We start from the raw sequence: 13,483 nt of genomic DNA, 5'->3' as shown, positions 1-13,483 counted from the left end.
ATTAGCTACCCACAACATACAGAGGCTGTTCAAGATGGATTTACCCCTTTCATTGCCAACAACATATAGCATATGTCAGCAGCAGTGGGGGGTTTTATGCACATTTACATTGTGTGTTAATTTAACAAACCGACTGTTGGCTGTCAAATGTAAGCAGTCGGGACCCCCTGCGCTCCAATCATCAGACTCGGGAACCGACGTGGCACAAAGGCGAGTGCTGCCAGGTAGAGGGGAGGGAGACCAATGAAAGCCTGTTCGCTGATCTCCCCTACCTAGTAAGAACCTGGAAGTGGTGTCTTAAATGTCACTTCGAGTTTTTGCTGTCACTTTTCCTGGCCACTGTGGCTGGGGAATAAGCTGATGAAGCACGATCTGCTCTCCATTAGCTTCAAAGGCATCAGTGAGAGCAATAATTCTAAGCCCATTAATCATGGCTACCTGATGACCTGTAGGGGCTTTTAAAGTATCGCCTATGAAAGTGTCGTCGTTTTACGGGAACACGCAATTTTTAATTTTTTTATTTTGTCATGATGGGTATCTATTTACTCAGGGCAACCTCATCTTTAATATTTTAACAAAAAAGGAAGAATATATTGTATGATATATTATAAAAAAGACCCTTTTTTAACTTTAGTGCATTTTTACTGAAATTTTGCATATAATAAACCATTGCAACATAAAAAATGGGAGCTACCACCATTCGGGCCTAAAATGTGTACAGAAAAACCACAAAAATGCCTCTGGCAGTGAAAGGGATAAACTATTCTGTTTGCTTACTTATGATTGGATTTTGGCGAGCGTATAACAAGCAGTTGCAACATCAAGCTATTGCCCTATTATCCTAATAATTTAAGTGTGAATAAGTCACCACCCCCTTCCCTGTGTCACCTGGCTGGGTCGGTTTTGCTGGCAGCAGAAGGTGAGACTCAGGGCTCCGTGTTCCACTTGTTCATTGATCTGCAGAAATGCAGAGTAGCTGCCAATGGAGAGTGGAGCTGAGATCGCACTCCTCGATTCTTACAGTTTAACCAGGGACTCACACTTTGGAGTTTGACCCCAGATGCTGGATGTCTCTAAGCCAAGGGAATTCTCCTTCCAGTCTTCTTTTTCACCTCACCTGTCATTGGGAAGAGACAGCCCTCTGGAGCTGGGTAAGCTGAACCTGAGCACACAAATACGCTGATCCTGATTACGCAAAAGATACGGGTACAGGAAGCCCAGGTCACCTGGGCTGGGACTTGTAGTGCTCTTAGAGCAAGATGTCAGATCAATACCCTAAGGCTGATACATACTCAACAAAAACACGACAACTCTGCTTCTTATTACACATATGTGCTAGGGGAGCAGTGAAACAGCTATTCTTCCACCAATCAAAGGCTTTGCCTGAACAGTAATCCTTCCCTATTGCTGTAGTCATGTTATTGGCCCCTGGAGGGACCTCCAAATAATGGGGAACTTCTTTAAATGTCAATTTATTTATTACAGATATTTATATAAAGTCATCAATTTACACAGCACTCTACATATTGTACATCAGTCCCTGCCGTCAAGGAGCTTACTAAATAACACATGTCAAACACAAGGCCCAGTGGCCAAATCTGGCCCCCCAGGCCATTTCATGTGGCCCTCACACCTCTCCTGCAGCTACAACACCCCCCTCATCTCTTTCACCACCTTGTTTCAGCATTTGGCAGCAGAGAGGAGGACGGAACTCCTCCAGCACCCCCTCGTCTCCACCTCCCCTGAGCTGCCTCCAGCCCCCCTCTGGTCCTTCTCCAGACCCTGCACTTTCTGCTTCCACGCTCCGCTTCTTCCCTACAGCAGCACAAGGTAAGGGGGGTGCACTGTGATGTAATGGAAGGTGGGGGGCACTTGACTTCTGATGGTGGGGGAGGGGGGCTCTTGACATCTGATGTAAGGGAGGTAAGGTGCTCTGGATATCTAGTCTTACAGATACAACTGGCCCTTCAAAAGCAACCATGATGCTGATGCGGAGTTTGACACCACTTCTTTGTCTCACATACTCCATGCAGGTGTCCAAATTTCTAGTAATAAGCTGGATGGTTGCATAAAAGTTCTACATGCAATTATGATCTGGCTCTCTTCAGATATCAGCACAAATATGAATGCTTGGCTCAGCTGAACGTTCCAGTTTATGTCTATGAAGATTGGTCACCTTTATTTTCAGTTTTTTTAACCCCAGTCCTAGTGGCCACCGAAAGTGCATGTCAAAGGCGTAACTAGAACCTTCAGGGCCCCGGTGCAAGAAACCATGGAGGGCCCTCCGGACCCCTGGCCGGGGCCCTTTCCTTCAAGCCTGGGGCTCTTCCCACTGATCCTGGGGCCCTTTACTCTAGTTTTGGGGCCCTTTATTACAGTCCCGCAGCGGGTCCCTTTCACAAGTTCTGCAGTGGGCCTCCTTCCTGCCATCTTGGGGCCTCCCTACGGGGGTGGAATGCCAGGGCCCGGTCGCAATTGTGACCTTTGCGACCCTGGAAGTTCACCCACTGGTGTCAGTAGTTTTTATTTTTTGGTATTTTAATTGTATTATTTTTTATCATTTTATTTTATTTTTTTTACAACGTCACTGACTATGACTCTGTCCATTCAGAAAAGGAAGGAGCTGGTAAAGCATACAGAGGAACCAATCTCCTCCATTTTCCTCCTGCAGCTACATGAGGAAAAAGATGGACAGTGATTTCTCTACATGCTGCCACCGCCGGCGCCGCCCCTCCTATCCAGGTGTACAGGGGAGCCGCACAGGCCCCCTTGGAGCATGGGGCCCGCTTGCAATCGCAACCCCTGCAACCCCTGTAGTTACGCCCCTGGTGCATGTTTTCGAGACCGCTTAAAAAAAAAAGTGTAAAAATAAGTGTTAATCTTTAAATAAAGCTGAGAGTCTGAAAAACATGCACTGTTGGCACTGAAGTAGTACTATGACGTTAATACAAATGACACATTACGGGTAGGTTCATTCTATGCCCTCTACGTGTATTATCAGCTGTGCAAGTAAACAAAGAGCTTTCCGTAATCTTCCTGTCATATACAGTGGTATTCCTGAGTAATGAAATGTCAAGTAGAGGCTTTTACAATATGGCTGCAGTAAGTAAATATTCTCCTACAAATGATGGCGGTTGCCTGGCTATAATGCTGATCTGATGACTTTAATACGTACCCCAGCCCCTTGTATTCTTAAGCCCTGGTTTCCTTTAGAGAAGACCTGTGGAAAGCGTGCCCAAGAAACGCAAGCAGAAGGCAAAGGACTAGTCACCTGTACTGCCTGTGGTCGCCCTGCAGCTGATCATTCTCTGTTACTGACTTACCATGTCTTGTTCTGTACTGTGTCTCTGTGTGGAGGTGGCCATCATGGTAGAGGCAGGGCTTTGCTTCCTTGTGCCAGAGCTGATGTCTCTAGGACTGGTGATCTGAGGACTGGTGGGGGAACATTCAATAAACAGCTGGGGCTGGAAGGAAGCACAGATTCACACAAAGAATGAGGCAGAAGTAGGGAAATCCTTGCACTGCATTTAGGTACAGCTTCTTCTCCAGCAAGGAGAACAGTGAGCAGTGCCTTGGATGATCTCATACTGTTGATATGCAGCTAGACACAGGAAGCACACTACTCATTTTTAGGTGGAATTAAATGAAAAGGGTCGATTTTTTAGGGTACTAAGCACAAATATTGTTTCTAGATGTTCAGTATGATGAAGTCAATCTTGGGCTGGGTTCACACTTGTGCGTATTGGATGTGGGTTTCCCATGGCAGGAGAGTGTGCCCGTCTTCCAATGTAGCCGGTTTACACATCTCCATGGCTGCTGCTGAGCGAATTGCACAGGGGTCCTGTGTGTCTATGACTGCCTTTCAGTTCTGAATTCAGGCACAAATTTGGGCCTCATTCGTCCCTTAAATAAAGAACAGGGATGCGCCGGACCCCTGCTGTGAGCCGCGTCCGCACTAAATGTGAACCCAGCCTTAAAGCGGAGTTCCAGCTGGTTTTGTTTTATTTTTTTTAAACACCCATGTGATGGTCGCACCTACACACACACATATATATATATATATATATATATATATTAGTGGTATAAGTAAAAAATGTATGTGTTAGCTTTCTTTTTTCTTTTTAAAAAACGAACTTTGCTCTCCTCAGCGAGCACTCTACCATCTTTAGTGTGGGCATCTGAAGCCCACTCGTTGCTTCTTCCAGGATACGACGCTGCTGGCTACCCAGCTTGCACCACCAGATGTCACGCGTGTGCATATCGTAGAAAGCGCGACCCACAAATACCGCGATGCTTCAAGCGGAGGATGCCCTTTGACTCCTGGGATTGATGACGTTCATATTCCAGGAGCCAATGTGCGGCCACCGGCTGGAAATTACGTACCCCGGCACGGCTCGCACGGCAACGTAAAGTGAAATCCGAGCATTGGCTTGGGAAATAAGGTACATACAGTATCTCACAAAAGTTGAGTACACCCCTCACATTTTTGTAAATATTTTATTATATCTTTTCATGTGACAACACTGAAGAAATTACACTTTGCTAAAGTAGCGAGTGTACAGCTTGTATAACAGTGTAAATTTGCTGTCCCCTCAAGATAACTCAACACACAGCCACTAATGTCTAACTGCTGGCAACAAAAGTGAGTACACCCCTAAGTGAAAATATCCAAATTGGGCCCAATTAGCCATTTTCCCTCGTTAGTGTTACAAGGTCAGGTGTAAATGGGGAGCAGGTGTGTTAAATTTATTGTTATCGCTCTCGCTTTCTCATACTGGTCACTGGAAGTTCAACATGGCACCTCATGGCATAGAACTCTCTGAGTTCTGAACAAAAATAATTTTTGCTCTACATAAACATGGCCTAGGCTATAAGAAGATTGCCAAGTCCCTGAAAATGAGCTGCAGCACGATGGCCAAGACCATATACAGTGGTTTAATAGGACACTCAGAACAGGCCTCGCCATGGTCCACCAAAAAAGTTGAGTGCACGTGTTCAGAGTCATATCCAGAGGTTGTCTTTGGAAAATAAATGTATGAGTGCTGCCAGCATTGCTGCAGAGGTTGAAGGGGTGAGAGGTAAGCCTGTCAGTGCTCAGACCATACGCCGCACACTGCATCAAACTGGTCTGCATGGCTGTCATCCCAGAAGGAAGCCTCTTCTAAAAATGATGCACAAGAAAGTCTGCAAACAGTTTGCTGAAGACAAGCAGACTAAGAACATGGATTACTGGAACCATGTCCTGTGGTCTGATGAAACCAAGATAAACTTATTTGGCTCAGATGGTGTCAAGCGTGTGTGGCGGCAACCAGGTGAGGAGTACAAAGACAAGTGTGTCTTGCCTACAGTCACACATGGTGGTGGGAATGTCATGGTCTGGGGTTGTATGAGTGCTGCCAGCACTGGGGAGCTACAGTTCATTGAGGGAACCATGAATGCCAACATGTACTGTGACCTACTGAAGCAGAGCATGATCCCCTCCCTTCGGAGACTGGGACATAGGGCAGTATTCCAACATGATAATGACCCCAAACACACCTCCAAGACGACCACTGCCTTGCTAAAGAAGCTGAGGGTAAAGGTGAACACTGGCCAAGCATGTCTCCAGACCTAAACCCTATTGAGAATCTGTGGGGCATCCTCAAACAGAAGTTGGAGGAGCGTAAGGTCTCTAACATTGACCAGCTCCGGGATTTTGTCATGGAGAGTGGAAGAGGACTCCAGTGGCAACCTGTGAAGCTCTGGTGAACTCCATGCCTAAAGGGTTAAGGCAGTGCTGGAAAATAATGGTGGCCACACAAAATATTGACACTTTGGGCCCAATTTGGACATTTTCACTTAGGGGTGTACTCACTTTTGTTGCCAGCGATTTAGTCATTAATGGCTGTGTGTTGAGTTGTTTTGAGGGGACAGCAAATTTACACTGTTATACAAGCTGTACACTCACTACTTTACATTGTAGCAAAGTGTAATTTCTTCAGTGTTGTCACATGAAAAGATATAATAAAATATTTACAAAAATGTGAGGAATGTACTCACTTTTGTAAAATACTGTATATTGTTGAAAAATTTTAAAAAGTGCCCAATAATAAATTGTGCAGTAGTCACGAACGCGGGGGCAAAAAGTTTAAAATGTGGGTAAAAGCAATTTGTTTAATTTGTAACAGATGTCATTACATTGTGGCGCTTTGTACTACTAAGGGGAGCTCTGCAACCCCGACACACACACATGAAAAACGCTGAATCATTTGGATGTAAATTGTCTCAATATATGAGAGCAAATTTGCTTGGTTGGCAGAGATCTGCACAATTCCCTCCCGGCTATCAGGATTAAAGTGTTATTATTATTATTCAGGATTTCTATAGCGCCAGCAGTTTACGCAGCGCTTTACAATGTTAGAGGGAGACAATACAGTTACAATACAATAAAATACAAGAGGATTAAGAGGGCCCTGCTCAGAAGAGCTTACAATCTAATGGAGTGTTATTCTAGTCCAGGGGTCTGCATACTTTTCAGTATAAGGGGCCACTTTGTATATTTTACAGATATTAGCAGGCCAAAAAATATCAGTTTCACAAATAATCAAATCACATTAACCACTTTAGCTCCGCTCACATTGCTGCTACTGCAGCAATGTGGCTCGTTATCTTGTGGGTGGCGCGCGCGCGCCCCCGGAGGCTCGCTCCCGCTGTTTTCAGTCACAGCGGGAGTCGGGCCAGGGGAGGAGCGTCGGGGAATCGAGTTTGGAGATCCGCCCGCTTGTGTAAACAAAGCGGGCGGATCTCCTAAGCGACAGGCAGGGACAGATTGCAGGGTTCAGCATAGCTGAACATGCGATCTGTCCCTGTGTCACTCAGTCACCTCCCCCCACACACGTCAGTAAGCACCAGGCATACATTAACCCCTCCCTCTCCAATAAAATTAACCCCTTCGCTGCCAGTGTCATTTTTACAGTAACAGTGCATATTTATAGCACTGATTACTGTAGTAATGTCACTGGTACCCCCAAAAGTGTCAAAAATGTCAGTCAAGGGTCCGATCTGTCCGCCGCAATGTCGCAGTCCCGCAAAAAAAAAAATCGCAGATCGCCGCCATTACTCGTTAAAAAAAAACAGCAAAAATGACAGAAATCTTTCCCTTAGTTAGTAAACGCAATAACTTTTGCGCAAACCAATCAAAATACGCTTATTGCGATTTTTTTTTTACCAAAAATATGTAGCAGAAAACAAATTGGCCAAAAATGATAAAAAATTTAGATTTTTTGCATTTTTTTGGGGGAATTTTATATAAAAAAATGTGAAAAATATTGTTATTTTTTCAAAATTTTCACTCTTTTTTTGTTTATAGCGCAAAAAGTAAAAACCGCACAGGTGATCAAATACCACCAAAAGAAAGCTCTGTTTTTGGGAAAAAAAGGACGTAAATTTCGTTTGGGTACAGCGTTGCATGACCGCGCAATTGTCAGTTAAAGTCGCACAGTGCCGAATCGCAAAAAGTGGCCTGGACGTAAGACAGCAAAATCCTCCGGTGGTAAAGTGGTTAAATGAATGAATACATTTTACTTGGAATGTTTTCTTCTAAACAACATGATTTAGAAAAACCTTCAGTAAAAAAAGTTCTCCCCCATTAAAGAGTCCCCTAATAGGGCCAGATAAAATCTAGCAGCGGGATGGAATTGGCTCCTGGGCCGTAGTTTGGAAAACCCTGCTCTAGACAGGAAAAAATGACAGGGTCTTCATCTATTAGCTACACTATCCAAAAATAAAAATAGATTGAAAATTTTAAATGTTAAAATGATAAACGTGATAGGATATAATAGAAAAAAGTTACAAAAAAAATGAGCTTTATTTATGAGTATATAGGCAGCCGGGGTAAAGAAGGATAACTGCTAATTTGTTGACTTGTGTTAATAAAATATGTTTGGAATAACTTTTACCTTTGTGCCAGTCTGGCTAGATCGTAAATGAAATGACACTATATTTATTGTATTGTGTCCAATGAATCATCTGAGATGATGGCTGTACTTTCACTGACATCCGTGGAACAGGAAAGTGCAATTATTATTGAATACGCTATATACAGTAGTTCAGCAGTAAGCACAGCATGCATATGGTTACAAGCAAATATGGCTGCTCACATGCACATATATCGCTGCAAAATATATATTGAAACAAGGTTAAGGACATTTAACACTTTTTAATTTTTTTAAGTCCTCCTAAAATAGAACTAAAGGCAAAACATTTTTTTTTTCATTTTGGATTTAAAAAAAATGCAGCCACCACCATTTCATTTTCCAGGGCCTCTGGTTTCAGAAAATATACACTGCTCAAAAAAATTAAAGCAACACTTTCTAATCAGAGTGTAGCATCAAGTCAATTAAACTCCTGGGATATTGATCAGATCAGTTAAGTAGCAGAGGGGGTTGTTAATCAGTTTCAGCTGCTTTGGTGTTAATTAAAGTAACAACAAGTGCACTAGATGGGCAACAATGAGACGACATCCAAAACAGGAATGTTTTACAGGTGGAGGTCACTGACATTTTTTTACCTACTCATCTTTTCTGACTGTTTTTTACTAGTTTTGCCTTTGGCTAGGGTCAGTGTCACTACTGGTAGCATGAGGGGATACCTGGACCCTATAGAAGTTTCACAGACAGTCCAACTCCTCCAGGATGGCACATCAATACGTGCCATTGCCAGAAGGTTTGCTGTGTCTCCCAGCACAGTCTCAAAAGCATGGAGGAGATTCCACGAGGCAGGCATTTACTCTAGGATTGGACAGGGCCGTAGAAGGACCATCAGCAGGACCAATATCTACTCCTTTGTGTAAGGAGGAACAGGATGAGCACTGCCAGAGCCCAACAAAATGACCTCCAGCAGGCCACTGGTGTGAATGTCTCTGACCAAGCAATCAGAAACAGACTTCATGAGGGTGGCTTGAGGACCCCGCATGCTTTAGTGGGCCCTGTGCTCACTGACCGGCAGTGTGGAGCTTGATTGGCATTTGCTTATGAACCCCAGAATTGGCAGGTCCGCCACTGGTGCCCTGTGCTTTTCACAGATGAGAGCAGAGTTCACCCTGAGCACATGTGATAGACGTGAAAGGGTCTGGAGAAGCCATAGAGAATGTTATGCAGCCTGTAACATCGTTCAGCATGACCGGTTTGGTGGTGGGTCAGTGATGGTGTGTGGAGTCATATCCATGGAAGAACGCACAGATCTCTACAGGCTAGACAATGGCACCCTGACTGCCATTAGGTATCAGGATGAAATCCTTGGAGCCACTGTCAGACCCTACACTGGTGCAGTGGGTCCTGGGTTCCTCCTGATGCAAGACAATGCCGGGCCTCATATGGCGACAGTATGCAGCCAGTTCCTGGAAGATGAAGGGATTAATACCATGGAATGGCCCCCATGCTCTCCTGGCTTAAATCCAGTAGAACACCTCTGGGACAATTATGTTTCGGTCCATCCGATGCCGCCAGGATGCAACTGTTCAGGAGCTCAGTGATGCCCCGGTCCAGATCTGGCAGGAAATACCCCAGGACACCATCTGCCATCTCATTCGGAGCATGCCCTGAGGTTGTCAGGCATGCATACAAGCACGTCGGGGCCATACAAACTACTGAGTACCATTCTGAGTTGCTGTAAAGAAATCTCTGCAAAGTGGACTAGCCTGCTGCATCATTTTTTAACTTTGATTTTCGGGGTGTCTTTGAATTCAGCCCTCTGTAGGGTGATAATTTTCATTCATCATCAAACGATGTGGCATCATTTCATTCCCATTCCTAACACATTACCCAGTCCACATCAGTATAGATATCCAGCATGATATTTTTCCCCATTGAGATCTGATGTGTTTTCAAAGTGTTCCTTTCATTTTTTTGAGCAGTGTATTATGTTTGGGGTTTGCAGTAATTTTCCACCAAAAAAATACAGATTTTAACGTGTGTGGGACAATTAAAAATTTCCCCGGATGTAAAGTGGTTAATTAAACTCAATAAAGTAGAATATTTTGAATATTTGGCCCCATACAGTGAACTTTATATCTCCCTATATAGCTGCTGTCATAAAGCACAGTGAATCATTTTCTTTATGCTTTCACAACATTATCCCAGCCTAATTTATAAACAGCGAACGGCTCATAATGTATGAAATAACAGTCACACCTATCCTTGACCTACTTTCACCTTGTATTACTTCACCATAAGATAATATTATTTTAAATTGTCACCATCAACTTATACCTGCTGAGACCAATCATGAACTGTCTCCATTCACATGTCTTGCAGAGTCGATTATCTTGCACCTTGGAAAAGCAGAAAGACGAAAATGACCAGCAATAAGAACTCCACAAAGGCATCTCTAGAGGTGGTAGACATCGTGGTGCTGGTCCTTTACTTTGTGTTTGTCATGGCAGTTGGACTATGGGTAAGGACAGAACAGGCAGTTCTTTGTTGCATAATGTGTTTGTACAGAAGGGAAATTTACATAAAAGAGGAATTCCCATTGCCAGTCAGATTGGAGCAGTGGTGTATTTAGGTACTATGCTGCCCTAGGCCTGACTAAACTTGGGCACCCCCTAATTTAAATATGACCCACCCCTTCCTGTAAAGGCCACACCCCTTCCTGTTTTATGACCCGCTTTGTCATCTGTAAACCACAACCACAGACTATCAGTGCAGCCTCATCAGTTCAGCCTCTTCAGTGCCCATGCCGTCTGTCCGAATGTCCTCAGCGGTCGGTATTATTATACCCACAGGTAGCAGTGTGACTGCTTTATGGGGGTGCAAGACTGATTTGCCTCTTGGACCCTGCCCTCCAGCCCAATTCACCCCTTAAGCCTGGCACTATACTTAAAGTGTAGCGCAAGCCGGTAGGGACCTTTTTCGTGCAGGAGACGGGAGAAGGCTGTTTTTTTTTTTTATTTTCTTTTGGGGTGCTGCTTTTTTGCTGCCCCCCTGCAAAGTGCCGCCCTAGGCCTGGGCCTTGTTGGCCTAGGCCAAGATACAGCACTGGATTGGAGATCTTATTCTGCAGTGATTCCACTATCATAATGGTGTAGCGCCAATCCCAAAGGAGCCACTCAGTAATCTGTTCTGCACCCCGACTCCAAGAACAGTCTCCGCCCCTCTGGCACACATGCATAGCTCCCAACTGTCCCTGATTTCGAGGGACTGTCCCTGATTTGGAACAAAGTTCCTCTGTTCCTCTTTCCTCCTCATTTGTCCCACATTTTGGTCTGATCTATATAGTTGTATATAAAATGAACTATATGTCTTTCAAAAAGTGTTTCCTGGTACTAAAACTTCCATACAATTTCTAAATTGTTACATTTGTAAGTTTCAAAAGCCAGTATAAAGGAATAGTAGTGGTAATAAAAAAAAAAAAAAAAGCATTTGTGGGCTAAACTCATTTTTTTTTATTTAATTCTCCTTTAACCACTTAGGCCCCAGAAGATTTTACCCCCTTCCTGACCAGGGGGTATTTTGCGATTCGGCACTACGTGACTTTAACAGACAATTGCGCGGTCGTGCGACACTGTACCTAAACAAATTTGACGTCCTTTTTTCCCACAAACAGAGCTTTCTTTTGGTGGTATTTGATCACCTGTGCGATTTTTTTATCATGCGCTATAAACAAAAAAAGAGCGTCAATTTTGCAAAAATAACAATATTTTTCACATTTTTTTATATGAAATCCCCCCAAAAAATGTAAAAATCAAAATTTTTTAACATTTTCAGCCAATTTGTTTTATGCTACATATGTTTGGTAAAAAAAATCGCAAAAAGCGTATTTTGATTGGTTTGCGCAAAAGTTATTGCGTTTACTAACAAAGGGAAAGATTTTTGTCATTTTTGTTGTTTTTTTTTTTTAACAAGTAATGGCGGCGATCTGCGACTTTTTTTGCGGGACTGCGACATTGCGGCAGACAGATCGGACCCTTGACTGACATTTTTGACACTTTTGGGGTTACCAGTGACTAGGGCTGGGCGATTTTGCCTAAAAAAAAAATCTTCGATTTTTAAAGAAAAATTCGAGTTTCGATTCGATTTTCGATTTTTTTTTGCAATGCACTTAAAAAATGACTGCAGAGTCTGGAGGGAGGACTGAGGAGAAGGAGAAGCGCTGTATATGTGTGTCTGACTCTGACGGACCACCGCGCTGTGATAGGTACAGTCTCCCCGGCCTGGATGTGACGTCAGCTGCGGGGCAGGCGGTGCGTCTGTACAGGCTGGGGCTGCGGCGCGCTGCAATAGGTACAGTCTCCCCGGCCTGGATGTGACATCAGCTGCGGGGCGGGCGGTGCGTTTGTACAGGCCGGTGTTGTAAAATTTTGTCGGACCCGTGAAAAAAAAAATCGGACCTCGTCACTTCCGGTGACAGAGCATCACAAAACAGCTGATAGGAGTCGTCCGTGCGCATGCGCAGAAGACATTTTTCGAGGTTTGGAAAAATTATAACAGAGAGCGGACAGCTGATTGAGAGGAGGCGGGGCTGAGGTGCGACGGAGGATGGAGGACACCGCCGCGTCATTGAGACAATAGGGACGGAGGCACATATGCAGAGCTGGCGGAGGAGGCGGGATGGAGGAGCGGCCGTGTAATAAATGCAGGGCTTAAGCGACTCCTTCTGTTTTATTATCTTTAGTAATTATCGTATTATTTATCCTTAGGATTTCATAACATTTAGTATTTCTATAATACAAAATAAGAAATACTAAATGTTATGAAATCCTAAGGATAAATAATACGATAATTGCTAAAGATAATAAAACAAGGAGTCGCTAAAGTCCTGCATTTATTACACGGCCGCACCTCTGTCCCGCCTCCTCTATTCAGTTCTGCAGATGACGCGGCGGTGTCTTCCGTCCCACCTCAGCCCCGCCTCCTCTCTTTCAACTGCCCGCTATGTGTTCCAAGTTTACCAAACCAAGATAATGTCTTGTGCGCATGCGCACTTGAGACTCCCATCACCGGAAGTGACGAGTCCTGTAATTGTGGTTTAGAGAATTCCCTGACCAAGACCATTGGCCCACTACAGGAGACAGTTTCCTGGCAGGCTCGCTCAGGTGGGTTTGGACAAGGACCCTTAATACGTCCAAGCTAATCAGAAAGAGAAGATGTACACAAGCAGATATTGTATATGAATACTTGTCATTTTTTTTTTTTAATCCCCACAGGCAATGAAAACTAAAGGAATCCTGGGCACTCACTGCAAGCATTTGTTCGGTACGCTGAATTTTAGAACACCGGGGCTGCGGCGCGCTGTGATAGGTAAAGTCTCCCCGGCCTGGATGTGACGTCAGCTGCCGGGAGAGGAAGCGGGCGGTGCGTCTGTACAGGCCAGGGGCTGTGATAGGATAGGAACCTATCCTATCACAGCCCCTGACCTGTACAGAAGCACCGCCCGCTTCCTCTCCCGGCAGCTGACGTCACATCCAGGCCGGGGAGACTTTACCAACAGCGCGCCGCAGCCCCGG

General features: G+C 44.4%; 1 protein-coding gene across 2 annotated transcripts in view; it reads left to right on the top strand.

Moving 5' to 3' along the window:
• Positions 1–897: 897 nt before the first annotated feature.
• The window catches only part of SLC5A11 (solute carrier family 5 member 11), a gene marked incomplete at its 5' end in the record, with an annotated part of 77,553 nt that continues 64,967 nt past the window's right edge, over positions 898–13,483 (top strand). Inside the window, 2 exons of one of the 2 annotated variants that reach the window (XM_082261988.1) lie at positions 898–1,151; positions 10,293–10,431. In XM_082261988.1, the coding sequence (XP_082118114.1) occupies positions 10,333–10,431 (99 nt within the window). Of the gene's footprint in view, positions 1,152–10,281; positions 10,432–13,483 lie in introns of those variants that run through there. The other variant, XM_082261987.1, reaches the window with a different exon arrangement.

This window comes from Pelophylax lessonae (genome assembly GCF_965119305.1).
Source record: "Pelophylax lessonae genome assembly, chromosome: 6".
NCBI lineage: Eukaryota > Metazoa > Chordata > Amphibia > Anura > Ranidae > Pelophylax > Pelophylax lessonae.
This window is presented reverse-complemented; position numbering and strand designations above follow the sequence as displayed.